Here is a 16,914-nt window from a genome sequence, read left to right on the forward strand (position 1 = left end):
ACAACATGGGCCCCTCTTTTCTAATTTCCCCCCTTTTTTTACCTTTTAGAATTTTGGTGTCAATGTTGTGCTCTGTTTGTGTTATTCTCTGATATATATATGTATATTAGCAAAAACAAATCACTGTGTGCATGGGGAGAGGAACAACAGCACAAAAGAAACGAGAAGTGTGCCTTATTTTGCATGGAAAAAGAAGATTGTAAAAAAGTAGGCAGCATTGGATACATCATTGAAATAGAAATAAAGATACCTAAACAAGCATTTCTCTATGTTACCAATATATTTGTGAATTTTGGTTGGAGTATCGATAAACGGAAAGTACTTGGATTTATAGTATTACTGACATAGATTTTTTTATTTTCAAAGAGTGAAAGATTTTGATAAATTTTGACTCCTTAAAGAAGAGGGACCTATGCCAGTCATCCTTGAAATCTGTTTTGTATGAAATCTATGCAAATTCAATTTTTTTGTCTAATTTTTTTATGCAGATGATTTGTTTTATTTTAATTAATTTTGCTGTTTATTTCTCAATTACTATAAAAATTAGAAAAAAATTTTTTTTTGATTCCTTTTATATATTTATAAAATGCAAATTTTTGTAATTAAGAAGATTAGAGTAGAAATAACAGCAATTTCTGTTTTAAATTAAAAAAAAAATGTTTTTAGTTTTAATGAAGTATTTGCTGAGTGGACAGAATTCGAGCACATGCAGTTATAGTGTGTAAATTGTTCTTTTACTAAACATCAGCATGCCTGATAATAATTCAGTGAGGTAGTTGAAGTGATTCTTCACATAACACCAACCACTGATTCTTCACATAACATGATGGCAAGTTTGAAGGGAACTTTTCAGCTCATTCCTATAATTTTCAGTGGATTCTCACTTTAGATCCATCAACCTTGAAGGCCACAAGAGTATTACAAACTGACTGAAATGTATTTCCATCCAATTGGGTAATGATGGCAATAAATGAGCACGAATAATCATTTTTATATAACATAAGCTGAGCCTATAAGGATAAATAAAAATATGAATCATTTCTCAGATTTACTTTTATTGCTACCTGTGTGTAGATTAACATCCAGCTATGTGAGATAAAGAATCCATCTTTCTGTTCTTCCCAAATAATCTCCATTAGTGTGGTGCAATTGCAACATTGATACATTTGGCCGATAATAATTTTAAATCCTCTACATCTGGATTTATATTTAATGAATGAATTAAATAATTTAAGATTAGTTATAGCTCTGTATGTTAGCTAACATGTTAGTTACATGTGAAAAATTAAATATTACTTTTGTGTAAGAACTCCAGTAAATTGACAATTTATTTTTAGATAATTTTCCCAGTTTAATAGCAAGGGAGTACACATTTTGGAGAAATCTCCTAAGTGTGCACTCTCTTGTTTTTAAAATCGGTTGGCAGTTCTTATCAGAATAAAACCTAGAACATAAATAAATGTTTTTTGGGGAAAAAATAAAAAAAAATTCAGTATAGTACAGAAAGTTTAAAATTTGCACATGATGGAAACAGTCTTTCTAAATTACAAAGAAGCAGCAACAAATATTACATTGCAGAATTATTTATTTATATTTGCATATAAAGGTATTAGTTGTGAAAAATGCTAACTTGTTAGTTTATTTGAAGCATGCCTATTGGCAAATTGTATTACTACTTTATAAATGTCATAAATATTTAGGTGCAACTCTTGGAAATTTAACTGCAATTCTTAAATATTTCTGAATTCTAAGCGGTGGCTTTTAGTGAGATGAAGTTCAAGCACTCCTTGTTTAAGGGGTCTTTAGTGTGTGGATGCAACAGCTTGAGTTTTTGGGAAAATCCGTATGATCATTGAAAGTCTTTAGGACATCCATCTTTCCATCAGCTTTACTGCAGGTGCACCTGTTAGTTTGAGAGAAGTTATACTGTAATCAATATGACAAATATATTAGTATTTCTTATTTTGATTTCTTTAGAAGTATAATTTCAATTTCTTGTATTTGATTCCAAGAGCTATCAAAAGGCTTCAGATTTTGGTCTAAACAATGCCATTAATTATCTAATAACATCATAATCTAAAATTTTTAACTCACTATTTGTATTTTTGTTTGCAGAAAACCAGTTGAAAAGAATATGCATCTTTGCTGTTGAAAGATTTACTGCACTAAATATCATATTAGCATATTAAAATAAGTTAATTATAAAAGTACACGGTAAAGTATATGTAGCAAAATAATGTCTAATAAAATATGTATAGGAAAATTTTAATAATATAAAAAATACAATAAAGTAATACAAATTGAATAATATAACATGTATAGTAAAATGATATGAAATGATGATTTAATATTTCACTTAATTGCCTTGTCAATCTGGAATTTTTCACCTATTTATTTTGCAATACATAGACCATTATGTACCAGCACATAAAATTTCTTATGATGTGGTTTTTGTTGAAAGAATATTTTTGTATTTTAAGAAAAGTTTTTCTCTCCTTCTTAGAAGCTGCTCAAGTTTTATTTTCTGAAACAAGTTGCATGCAAGATTTAATTCGTATATATAGGTGAGCTTAGCTGTTTTTATATTAAATACTAGTTTTTCTTATTTATTTAAATTCTTAATGCAATATTAATATTTTGTATGTAATATTAAACATTTTCTATATAAAAATCTTATTGTTTACAATTCAGAGTACAGTAAAATCTCTCTTAACTAGCAGAAATGGGACCTCACTGATTCCAGAAAAGAGATTTTTCTGAGTAATGGATTATATATTTCTAGAACTTACCTGTTCACATTTTTTGTGATGTCAGGTACAGAAATTGTACCACGCAAAGTCCATTGATTCCGTTTTTCTAGTTATAAGCCACAATTAAATAAATAACACTGCAAATCATAAGATTATTTAAAATTAAAACACATACATGTGATTTTATATTTCAGGAAAACAAATTAAATTTTTAAATTGCCATAGGTATTATCACACAAAATTTTGAAATTTCTTAGTGTGATGACATATAATTTCGAATGTCTGCCTGCTTACAAGCAACCTGCTTCCTTACAAGTTGCCTTTCTTATAAGATTATTGCCATAGTTTGCTTAATGACTGCCTGCTTACAAGGTTATTGCCATGGTTTTAAAATTTCTCTGCTTGTGCAGTAATGCTTCCTAACATAATGTACTGACATAGATGGACATTTCTCAACAAATCTTTTGAAGTCTATTCATCAGATTCCTTCCATATAAATTTCTTGCTCTGAATGTCGTCATGGTCCTCATCCTTCCCATCCTCATTATTAGTCCAAAGGGGCTTTGTCCCTGAAGGACTGTTGTTTGCGATTTTACGCTGAATCACTATAAATGTCCGTTTCATTTTTCAAACAGTTGCCACCAAATGTTAGAGTCTTGCATTATATATAATGTTAGAGTCTTGCATTATATTAAGAAATTAAATAATGAAAAATCTGCATAAATGTATGTCTATTTCTCGCAATGTGATAAAACAACGGTACATAAAGCCATCGAATTTTGAATGACGTAATCCTTCTACGAATATGGGCATGTGGAAGATCAAATTTGAAATTTTGAATTTGTTTTATTATCGATTTCATATTTTGTAAAACTTTAACAAATTTTTGAGTAACAAACTCAATGATTTAAAAGCGAGCAATGTCAACACTCTATGGTGTGGGGGGAAAAACCTTTTTATCTCCAGCGGGCGTGGAACTGTGTATCAGAAATTCTAAAGATGTGGTCATTTTAAAATTATTTTGCGACATTGCTACTGAACTGAATTTTACGGTTTAAGTGCAAAGAACATGATATTTAATAAATAAAGGTAACATACAAAGCTTTAAAAAAATGCCCCTTTGGACGTAGTTTAAAATCTGAAACCTTTCAGATTTTTTGTTTTGTTATTATCTTTTTTCCTTTATCCTTACATATCTTATTATTTCATGATCATAGAATTGTCTATATCCACCCTAATCTGTACCCCCTCTTCATGAATACTGAATTTCTTTGAACCCATAAGTAAATCCATTATATGAGCCATAGGCACCATAAGGATTTTAAAACCACGGACTTGCCATCTGCAAACATGCCTATATGTCTTACTTTATGCCACAGAGATGTAGAGTGATGCTCTTTACATCTTTCTGTTCAAGAGGCAAAGGAAATGTAATGCTTTTCAATGTGAATTGTTTCTGAAAATCATGGACATTACCTTCAAAGTTTGCCATCAATGCATAAAAAGTATCAATAGTTTATCTTTATATTCTGGATTTTTCAGTTCCATTGTTTGAATAAGGTTAGTTGTGTAGGACAGCAGAAACATAACAAAAGTGTTTTTCCCTGCTGGTCTATCAGACCATAATGAACAAGTTTTGCATAGGAAATTGTGTTCAAAACTGGTACCAGCCACTCCTAGAGGGCAATGGTTGCAGGCATGTTGGAGAGTAGAAAGCAAGATAATTTCAGGCGAGGAATGTTTCAGGAGAAGAATGCATCTCTTCAATAATGAGGATTTGGCCGATATACATTATTTTAATGGTGCTGTGGATGGATGTTAGTTGTGCATTAGCACTGAAGGCGTAATGAGTACGTTTCCTCAAGCACAGAATTAAAGAATCATAAGTCAAAAATTTTAACTATGAAATCTTTATTTAATAAAATAGGATAATTCTGCTTAACTTAAGCATAACAATAAAGTAATAATCTTCACAGACATTAAAATTGAAGTATTCAAAAGAATAACTTACATAGAATCATCATCAGTACTAAATATCATCAGGCTTACCTATATTAGGCAATAAAAAAAAGAAACAGGAATATACTTTGCCATCGTACCTGAAAGAGAAGAAAGTACTACTGGATTAGACCTATGGCCAGGTACAAGTAGCTAGGGTGAAAATACTGCATTGGTCACGAGCTTTACTTTCTCTCACCAATATATACCTTGGCGCACATTCGTTTTGTATGCCTTTCGAGTTTCATTATGCAAAATACCTAAATTTATGCTAACATTGTCCCTGTTTTGCTAATGAAACTCATACCAATTGTAATTCATTCCTGCAAAACTGAAATTTAGCTTTAGGAAGTGGTTTAGTCATAATTTCAGCAACCATTTGCTCTGTTGAAAGATAAGCAAGTTTTACTATTCCTTTGTTATTCAAGTCGCATATATGATGAACTTTTGTATCAATATCTTTTGTGCGCGAACTGAATTTTTCAGATTCTACAAGTCTTATAGTAGACTGATTATCTTCAAATACCTTTATCGGTAGAGTTTTGGGGTAGATTGAAATCTTCTGTTAATTTTAATAGCCATAATAGTTCTTGCGTAGCTTGCGATAGTGCAACATATTCAGCTTCTGCTGAGGATAATGAAACACAAGTTTGTTTTCTTGAAAACCACGAAATACTGTTTCTTCCTAATAAAATAACACTTCCTGATGTAGATTTTCTATCTTCAATATCTTGTCCCCAATCAGCATCTGAATAAACTGTAATATTAGGTTCTTCACTCGACGAAATTTGTAAGGATAGGTTCTTTGTCGTGTTTAAGTATCTAATGATTCTTTTAACAGCATTCCAGTCCTTTTGACGTGGATTATTACACCTTCTGCTGAGTATGTGAGTTGAAGCTGTGATATCTGGTCTTGTGATAGATAATATATACAAAAGACTTCCAATAGTTTGGCGAAATTTATCATTTGAAGTTAGGAGATTTTCTTCCTTGTTTAGATTATAATAGTTTGTTTCCATTGGTGTGCTAGCGGGTTTAGCTTCTTCAAGTTGAAATTGCTTGACAAGTTGATTTATTTTATTTTTCTGTGATAAGAGATAACTTCCATTTTGCTTGCGATTTATTTCCATGCCTAAGAAATATTTAGCTTCACCAAGATGCGTTATTTGGTTTCTTGAAATCATGAATTGTTTGTAGAATTAGTCCATCTTCTGTAGAACTTATTAGGATGCAGGGATAAAAAAAAGGGCTAGGTCATTCCTTTGATCGACTCCTCGCCGACGCGAGCCTCATGGAGGGAGGGAACCGGAAGTAATCTGACGTGTCTCTGTTGCACCTGCTCTGATTTCGCGCCTTTAAAACTGTAGTTTCATTCAGTTGCGAGACGATTTTCTGGAGGTCGCATATCCCAAATTAATTTTAATCATACATATTTGTTTTTTAATAATGCAAATATTTAAAATAATTTGTGTGTATATATATATAGTTTTAGTCAGTTTTCCTTTTAAATTCTATATTTAAAGTATCCTTTATGTAATATGGCTTCTTGTGCTGTAGCAACGTGCCGTAACACTTATAGAAATACGAAAGGAAGAGATATTGTATTTCATGCTTTCCCCAAGGACAATTTGCTTTTGACGAAAGAATGGATACATAAATGTCGAAGACAGGATTCTATTAATGTGAAAAACGCAAGAATTTGCAGCGAACATTTTCTGTGCAGTGATTATGAAGATGACATGAGAAATCGCTTGCTTGGATTGCCACAAAAGAAACTGTTGAAATGCAATGCTGTGCCAAAAGTAAATTTATCATGTGCAGTAAACGAAATAACACCAAGAAATCGGAGACATTTGAAAAGAAAACTAATGCAGAGTGCTTTTGAAAGACTACACGAATTAAAATGGAAGCTGACAATAATAAATCAAATGTGAATGATTTTGAAATAAAACTCACAAGTGACAATGCCCTATGTGACAATATCCCTGAGTGCCCTAAGTGTAAAGATAAACAAGAATGTATTGATAATTAGCGAAATTCAGGAAAAAACAGCACAGATCGGAGAATTTGAAAAAACGTCTAAAGCATATTTTTACAAAGACGCAGATTAATGCATTGCTAGAAAAGAAGGAAAAAATCAGGTGGACTAGTGAAGATATTTCACGTTGCATTGTCATAAGAGCTCTGTCATCTAAAAGCTACGATTTTTGGAAAGAAAAAATGGGAATTCCTTTACCTAGCACTAGCACATTAAAGACATGGTGCGCTAAATTTTCATGTAGTCCAGGAATTCAGAGTGATGTTCTTGCTGTAATGAAGGAAAGATGCGAATATCTGAATTCTGTAGAAAAAATATGCGTTCTCAGTTTCGACGAAATGCACATAGATTCTAAACTCTGCTATGACTCTAAACTGGACTAAATTCTCGGTCCTTTTCAAAAAGTGCAGTTTGTTTTAATCAGAGGTCTCATTTCGCAGTGGAAACAACCAATATTTTTTGATTTTAACACTCCAATGAAGAAAGAACTTCATTTTTCACTCATAAGACATATTCATTCATCTGGAGTAGAAGTGAAAGCAATAGTGTCGGATTTAGGAGGATCTACTACTTTGTGGAAAGAGTTACAAATTTTGATTAATAGTTCTCAGTTTCCAAATCCAGTATTGCAAACGAAAAAAATATGGGTTTTTGCAGATTCAGCGCACTGCCTCAAATTACTGAGAAACCACTTTTTAGATAAAGGATTTATTTTAGAAGATGGAACTGTTTTTTAAATGTTGATATTATTAAAGAGGTTTTAAATAAAGATTCAGGAGAAATTAAATTCTGCCACAAACTAAAACTAAATTATTTAATGGTCAAGGGAAACAAGAAACAAAAAGTCGCTCCAGCAAAAACATTATTTTCAAGAACTACAGCAAAAGGTATACTCCACCTCACAGGAAATAAAAAAGCATCCGACTTCTTTGAGTTAATCGACAATTTTTTTGATATTATGAATAGCACCAAAATATACCCTCCTTCAGATAAAATACTTAAAGCAGCATTTGGATTAAATGAACATCATGAAAAACAAATTCAAGTTTTGGAATTAATGAAGAAAGTCATTGGTGGATTAAGAGTTCAGGGAAAAGCCAACTTACTGCCTTTCCAAAAAGGAATAATAATTTCAATAAATTCTCTTTTTGGCCTACACCAGGATTTGAAATCATCGTATGATGCTAAATATATTTTAACCTCTAGATTAACTCAGGATGCACTTGAAAGTATCTTTAGTCAGATTCGAGGGCTTGGTAGGTTTAATGACCATCCATCACCTAGTGAAGTTATACGCCGCTTAAAGCAATTAATACTCGCTAATAAGCTGCCAAATTTATCTTCAAAAGTATGCATGACTAAAGAAAGCAGAAATATTGATTCATATTTAACATCCGAAATACTTGAAAGGGCTTTGAAAACTGAGGAGGAAGATGCTTTTCCATTAAATACTATTGATGATTTGGATTTCATAGAGGAACCTTCTCCTATGGCTTGGGAATTAGAATTGAATTCTGTAAAGATTTAAAAAAAGGTGAATCAGAGGCCGATGATAATTAAGTAGAGGCTTTATTAAAAGATGGAATTTCACGCACATGGCACAGCACGTTTCTACATATCACACCATGACCAAGAACCACTACAACTGTTGCCAGATCAACCTAAGCAAAACTATAAAACAGTTACGGTTAAAATACATGACATTAAAACAAGAACAGGGAGTACGTGTGATTATTCTCAACACCCTCCCTTAATCACATATTATTTTACATTTATCTCTTAAATAACATAATCTTGGTTTAGGCAGGCATTTTGTAAACAAATCAGCTAACTGATTTTCACTAGAAACATATACAAGATTTATATCATACAAATTTACAATATCCCTAATATACTTTAATTTAATATCCAGATGTTTTAGTCTAGCACAATTACTTTCATTCAATATTGCTTTAATTACAGACTGATTATCCTCATAAACTGAAACTTTAATATTGTCGACTCCTAAAATTTCTTTAGATACATTATAAAATACAGTTAGGTCTTGAATAGCTTTTGCTAAAGCCAAAATTTCTGCCTCAGTAGAGTACAGAGCAATAGATGTTTGCTTTTTAACAGACCAAGTTACAGGACAATCATTAAAGAAAATAATATACCCTGAAATAGATTTTCTATCATTTGTATCTGACCTCCAATCAGCATCAACATAAACATTTATCATAATATCAACACTATTAGATTTACAAAATAATAATTTCAGTTCAGATGTCCCTTTTAAATATCGAAGAATTTGCTTCAGACCAGCCCAAGCACTGTTAGTGGGTTGTTCTTGTATCTGACTCAGACAGTTCACAGAAAACAGAATATCAGGACGAGTTGTCATAGACAGATACAGCAAAGCACCAACAAGTTCACGATAAGGGCCATGAAATCTTTCACCATTCACAAAGTTTGATGAAGTTGACTTAGGCACCAGAGGAGTATCAGATGGCTTACAATCTAACATTCTAAATCTATTTAACAATTTTTCAACATAAGATTTTTGGCCTAAAGTAAGTTTGTTCTGTGAATATTCAAAACTTATTCCAAGAAATTCATTTGCAACTTCAGCCTTGGACATCTCAAATTCATTTCTAAGTAATTCAATCACAATTTTTACCTCTGAATCATTAGAACCAGCAATTAGCAAGTCATCCACATACAGCACAATAAATATTTCACTCTGTTTAGTTCTTCTTACAAAAGTACATGCTTCACAGTTAAGTTGTTGGAAGTTTAACATAATTATAAAATCAGTAAATCTCTTGAACTACTGCCTCGGTGCTTGCTTAAGTCCATAAAGACTCTTAAGAAGCTTGCACACACACGACCACTGTTGTCACTGTAGCCCATTGATTGTTCCGTGTAGATTGTTTCTTGGAGATCACCATTCAGAAATGCAGTCTTTACATCTAATGCATAGATTTCAAGATTCTTTTGAACAATGATAGCCAGCACAAGTCGAAGTGATGATGTACTAATTACAGGAGCATAGGTCTTAAAGTAATCAGTACCTGGCTTCTGTTCAAAGCCACGAGCAACCAATCTAGCTTTGTAGACATTGTTTCGTTTGATGTGCAACACCCATTTACAGGATATTGGCTTTTCATCCTTTGGCAAGTTGACTAACTCCCACACTTTATTTTTATTAAGAGAAGCTATTTTCTTATTCATGGCTTTCCTGCATAGGACTTGCTCTTCTGTTGGCAATGATGTTATATCCTCATATGTTACTGTATCAACAGTTGCCACATTAGCTTCATACACAAAGTAATCATTCAACTGTACAGGTAATTTTATATTTCTTCTTTGCCTAGTAATTTCTTCATGACTTTCTTCAAGATTTCTGGATTCTACATCACTTGAATCACATGTTACTTCATCTTTAGCAGGATCTTTACTTTCTATGGAAAAATCATCTTGAACTGAGATACATTTCTTTTTCTCTTCATTGAACAACACATTTCGAGAAACCACAACATGATTTGTGACTGGATCCAGTAAACGATAACCCATGGTAGAGTATCCAATAAAAATCATCTTTTTTGATTTTGGATCCAATTTCTTTAAGTTATCAGGAACTCTCATATATGCATCAGATCCAAACACCTTAATAATATTCAAATCAGGTGGCTTCCCATATTTGAGCTTATAAGGTACATTTTCAACAGTCTGATTTGGAATTCTATTCTTAAGATATGCAGCTGTCTGTACAGCATAGCCCCAGAAGGATTTAGAAAGCTTTGCTTCACATATTAGAGCTCGGGCCTTCTCTAAAAGATATCTGTTGGCTCTCTCAGCCACACCATTTAAAGGAGGTGAATATGGAGGAGCAGGATCTATCATAACACCATTTTTCCTGCAATGACGAGCTAGTTCACCAGACACGTATTCCTTGGCATTATCACACCGAATTTTGTAGACATCAGAATTCTGCTTTAGGAACAGTTTAAACACTTCATTTATGTCACTTTTGTGCTTTAAGAGATGCACTTCAGTAAATCTAGAAAAATCGTCTATGATTGTAGCAAAATACTTTTCACCTTCCCTAGTGGGTGGATCAATGGGACCACATATGTCAGTGTGTACCATTCTCATCGGCACATGCTCTCTACTTCTAGGACCTTTGTTCATAGGAGTGTTGGAATGTTTTGCTAATATGCACTCTTCACAAAAGCTTGAAGGTGACTCAGATACTGGCAAACCCATTTCTTTTAATATTTTATCAGATGAGTGCCCCATGCGCCTGTGCCATAATTCTGCACTATGATTTGCAATGTATGTTGAAGCTTTAACAGGTTCAAATTGACTCACAGTTTAGCATACTGTCCTTTCTCATTGAGTTTAGCAAACTTAAATTTTTCATTCCTCTTTTCAATAACAGCTACATCATTCTTAAAAATTACACTGTAACCTGCTTTTTGAATATTCTTCACAGATATTAATTGACCGTTCAACTCAGGCACATATAACACATCTTTAAGTAATATTTCTCTTCCATTTAATGTTCCAGGTACTGTACCAATACCTTCTACCTTTAAAACATCATTTTTCGAAGCACATGCAACAGTTCCAGAAAAAGGTTTAATTTCTTCAAACCACTCACCTTTATTACACATGTGTGTAGATGCTCCAGAATCCAGAATAAAATTTCCAACAGGCTCACCAACCATGAATGTTACTGCAGCCGATTCTCTATAATCTGATTTATGCTTAACTCTGCAATCCTTCCTGTAATGCCCTGGGCGTCCACATCCAAAACAAACTAATTTTTTCTTGCAAAGCCTGGCAATATGACCTTTACTTTTACATTTGTGGCAGATGATATCACGCTTATCAGCGCTAAAAGCTACGTTATTACTTGAGCCAGAAATACGAGAATCGCAAGAATTTCTCTCACCTTGCAATTCTTCAGCATTCAAGAGCCTTTGCATAACAAAGTCCAGCGTAAGCATTTCATTTGGCTGGTTCTCAATCGTCGATTTAATAATGTCGTACTCAGAAAGTAGCGACATCAACAAATAAATAATCACATCCATATCTTTGACTTCAGCACCCGAAAGCCGCAGTTCATTTACGATAGCCAACAGTTCGTTAATATGTGACTGCATACTGCAATCTCGGCGTTTCTTCAGTATCGATAATTTCTTTCGTACTAATATTTGACTAACTGCACTCACCTTATGGTATTTATTCTTTAAACTGCTCCAAATTTCACATGCAGAAGATTCACTCGACATGGTCGCCAATATGGCATCATCTAGAAGGGTTAGCAGCAATGCGTAAGCCTTTTTTGCATCTTTGATTTCAGCAACTTTCGCTTCATCCGCTTCAACGTTTAAATATTTATCAAGTTCTTTGGCTGCAAACACAGCTTCTACACGGCGCTTAAACAGAGAAACGTTTTTACCGTTAAACGGCTCAACACAATACTTTGTGTTCTCGTCACGTGCTGCCATTTCAAATTTCACTTAACGCGCGATTCCGTTCCAAACAAATAAGTTCCAAAAAACAAATATAAATGCTTTGCCTCTAGCGTGTTCAATATCAGAACCACGCTCTGCTGTAAAGATTTAAAAAAAGGTGAATCAGAGGCCGATGATAATTAAGTAGAGGCTTTATTAAAAGATGGAATTTCACGCACATGGCACAGCACGTTTCTACATATCACACCATGACCAAGAACCACTACAACTGTTGCCAGATCAACCTAAGCAAAACTATAAAACAGTTACGGTTAAAATACATGACATTAAAACAAGAACGGGGAGTACGTGTGATTATTCTCAACAAATTCCGACAGACAATTTTTGACAGCCGAAAAAGAAGCATTAACATATGTTGCAGGTTATATTGCCTATCGTGTGCGAGACAAAGACCCATCATTGGGAACAATATCTAAAAATAGTGCTGATGAACCAATATTTAATTCAGAATGGATTAAATTATTGTCCTTAGGAGGTTTGACTACACCTTCTCATTCATGGATGAATACAGTTTATCAGTTCGAAAACATATTTTGTGCAGTTCATGGTACAACTTACTCTAAAGCGAAGCATGTAATCGGCTCTTTAATTAATAAACTGGAGAAACATTATCCTGAAGTTAACAGAGAAGCAATTCGTTTATATTGCAGAGTGAGAAGTTTTATTAGAATACGTTTCTTAAATAGAAATGCATATGTTTTTTCCCAAAGAAAAGCAACCCAAAAGGCAAAAAAATGGATTGCTCCGAATGTGGCAGCCAATAAATAATGTTTCAACAACTTGTAGTTGCATTGCGACTGTACAAGTAAGCATATATAATATGTTTTGATTTGAAATATTTCTAGATGGCATTTTAGAAGTTAATAGCGTAAAATATATTTCAAATAAGAAGTAATTCTGTTAAGTTATTGTTACAGTTATTTTTATTGTATCCTCTGTTATTATTGATTCGATTTTGTGCTAGCTTAGCATTCTAGATAAAATATATATAAAGTATAATATTAAAGTAATTGGCATAAGAAGACCTGCCCCCTTAACCCCCACTTTTGAAAAATTAAATAATTATTTTAGGTACTGTGAGTAAAGTTGTTTTGTCTAAATTAAGATCTTATATGTATTTATTTAAATGAAATATTGATGTAAGCCTAAGTTACAAAATTATTTAAAAAAAAATATATGTTATTATATTGAATCGGGATAAAAATATGCCAATGTAAAATTTACAATTAGGCTGAAACTCAAACTTAGATTAGCAGAAATTTTGCCATATATAACCATACATGTTTAAAACTATGCCAATTTAAGGTTGTTTTTTGATTAATTTTAAATAGCTGTTATTATAGTTATCTTAGAAGCAGTAGTACAGTTCTCTTAGTTAACATGCAGATAAATAAATGATTAGAAACAAACAGGCATTTAAAGAAAAAAAAAAAAAATCCCTGCAAATAAAAAAAGGAACTTTACGCTAAGAGTAGCGCATTTTATCTATTATTTTAAAATTGAGTAAGTACTATTAAATTTTGTACTGTTCAGTGTAAAATGCATACTGCAGTAACATTGTCTCTTCCAAATTATAGCTATCTTTCACACGCAGCTCATTTTAAACGCTGGTTCTTCAAATTTAAAACGCTAATTTCTATGTTGTCAATTGCATCTCTGCGCTCAGTGGCATCATTGCTACGTCATCACTCCCCACTGCCTGTTTCAGGGAGAAACGCTCTATGAGCTAGCCCTTTTTTTTAGTCCTGTTAGGATGTCATCAACATGCACTATTAAATTAATTCTTTTATCATGAACCACTTTTGTGAAAAGACACGGATCTGCTTTGCTTTGACTGAATCCAAGATTCTTCAATGTATTTTCAATTTCTGCATTCCAGCAGCTAGCTGCTTGTTTGAGACCATAAATCGACTTCTGTAATTTACAAACTTTATGTCTTTCTTCCGGAACCACGAATCCTTCTGATTGTTCCATATATATTTCTTCATTTAAGTTGCCATACAAAAAGGCTGTTTTAATATCTAGTTGATGTACCTTGGCATTATTATACGCTGCCCATGCTAAGAAAACTCTTATAGTAGTGTGTTTCACTACTGGTGAAAATGTTTCATCATAATCACTGCCGTATTTTTGAGTAAATCCTTTGGCTACTAAGCGTGCTTTGTATTTTATATATTTACCAGTTTCATCATATGTCTTAAACACCCATTTGCTGCCTACTGCATGTTTTCCTGGTGGTAATTCTGTAAGTGTATAGGTTTCATTTTCTTTTAGAGAATGTATTTCTTCTTGCATAGCCTTGATCCAAACTTCTTGCTCACATTTTGGTAAGTTTAGAATTTCTTCAAAGCTTTCTGGATCTTTATTTTTAGGTAAAATTGATTCTTCGTCTTCTGCTTTATAAGAGAATCTTTCCGGTGGGACCCCTTTGTTGATCTGCTAGAAACCCTTCTTTCTACATTTTCTTCACATTTAATTAACTCTTCAGAATTTTTTGAATCTTCTGTAAAATCATCGCCAAGAGATGTTTCTTCATTATTTTCTTCATCTTCTTGCGAGTTATTGAAGTGAATTAATTCTAAAGCTTCAGCATTATTTTCTGCATGGTTGTCAGATAAAGATGTGTTTTCTGAAAATTTAACAGTTCTACTTACTATTATTTTCCTTCCACCTACATAAATCCTGTATCCCTTACTTCGTAAATCGTATCCTACAAATATTCCTTCTTCAGCTCTGTTGTCGAATTTACGTCGTTTTTGTTTGTTGACATAGTAAAATGCTTTACAGCGAAATATTCGTAAGTGACTTAAGTTTAGTTTTCTACTATTCCACAATTCATATGGTGTTCTATCTGTGGCTTTAGTCGGTAACCTATTTTGAAGATATGCGGCAGTAGCTGCTGCTTCAGCCCAGAATCCTTTCGGTAATTTAGAGTTTATTAACATAGCTTTTGTCATTTCTATTAAAGAGCGATTTTTCCTTTCTGCGACGCCGTTCTGTGCCAGACAATAAGGAACCAAAGTTTCATGGAAAGTACCAAGTTTCTTTAAATAATTTTTAGTAATTTTGTTACAGTATTCTGTACCGTTGTCGGATCTGAGAACCTTTATTTTCTTTCTAAATTTATTTGTTGTCGATGCAACATACTGTTTAAGTTTGTCGAATACTTCATGTTTTGAAATAATAAAATAAATTTGAGTATAACGCGAATAGTCATCAATGAAAGTTACGAAATATCTTTTCCCTCGTAAGCTGTTGACTTCAATTGGCCCACACACATCTGTGGGCACTAAATCCAGTGGATTTTTAGATCTAAAACTAGTTTTGGGATAAAGTGTTTCAGTTAGTTTCGCTTTTACACAACTAGAACATTCCACACTATGAGTGCATTTGCCAAGTTTAATGCCGTCTGCCAAATCATTTTTCTCAAGTGTTTTTATGGCATCTATATCTCTGTTGCCTAATCTTTGATGCCATTTTAGTATACAGTTCGTATTAGAACATGAAATATCATTAGCTAAGTATGCTTTCTCGTTAATCGAGTTTACGGTCAATTTATATAAACCTTGCTGAGCGTTGCCGTCAGCTACGAGTATATTGTTACGCTTTATGTAACACTTATTACTATCAAATGTAACAATGCAACCTTTATTCGTAACAGATTGAACAGAAAGTAAATTACTATCTAAACCTGGTACGTACAATACATTTTCTAACTTTATTTGTGTAACCTGACTTTTTAAGTTTTGAACTTTAAAATAACCTTCACAAATACCATAAGAATTTAATTTAGCACTATTGGCTACAGTTATTATTTGTTTAATAGAGTCATTTAACTGAGAGAAAAAATTCTTATCACTCGTCATATGAGTTGAGGCTCCCGAGTCGATAACCCATTCTTGCGTTTGCGTGTTTTCATGTTTATTTTCCACTTTTAGAACTTGATTAAACTGAATCTGCGAATTTTCAGTTTCAGTACTTTTAAGATACTTATTTTCTTTAAGTTTTGTTATGTTTTCTATTTTTTGCGTATTTGCTATTTGGCATGCTTTACTTTTATAATTTTGAGAATAATTTCTTACTTTACTGTTATTTACATCTATTTTCGGGAAAGTTCTAGAGTTGCGTTTTAAATGAAAACAGTCATTTATAATATGGTTATTTCTCTTACAATAAGTACAAAATTGTGTAACATACTTTGATTTATTTTCGCTTTTACTTTTTAAAGCAACTGAATCGTAGTTTTGTACTTTCTTAGTTTCCACACGTCTACAATACTCATCTATTAATTTGGTTTTAACATATTCTAGCGACAATTCAGCTTTTGATTTACTTTCTATTGCAGTTATTAAGGAGTTGTATGAATTTGGTAAAGAACATAATAATACTGCTATTAAGTTATTTTCTTTAATTTCTTTTCCTATACTACGCAGCTTTTCAGCCAATTCTAGTACTCCTTTGATATGTTCCTGCATTTTAGAACTTTCATTATATCTAATGGAATATAGTTTTCTAAGAAGAAATAACTTATTTGTTAAATTTACACGTTCATGGACACATTTTAACTTTTGCCAAACTTCTTTTGCAGATTTACTATATAAAA

At 32.6% G+C, this 16,914-nt stretch overlaps 1 protein-coding gene across 5 annotated transcripts in view; it reads left to right on the forward strand.

Annotated features, from left to right (window-relative positions):
* LOC118197454 (uncharacterized) overlaps positions 1-16,914 on the forward strand; it is a 157,464-nt gene that overhangs the window by 48,435 nt on the left and 92,115 nt on the right. For all 5 annotated transcript variants that reach the window (XM_085822553.1, XM_085822557.1, XM_085822556.1 and 2 more), the window contains one exon: positions 2,504-2,564. In XM_085822553.1, coding sequence (XP_085678679.1) covers positions 2,504-2,564 — 61 coding nt within the window. The remainder of the gene's footprint in view (positions 1-2,503; positions 2,565-16,914) is intronic.

This window comes from Stegodyphus dumicola, chromosome 8 (genome assembly GCF_044657685.1).
Source record: "Stegodyphus dumicola isolate Sdum_Otavi_A_Nest chromosome 8, ASM4465768v1".
Classification (NCBI taxonomy): Eukaryota; Metazoa; Arthropoda; class Arachnida; order Araneae; family Eresidae; genus Stegodyphus; species Stegodyphus dumicola.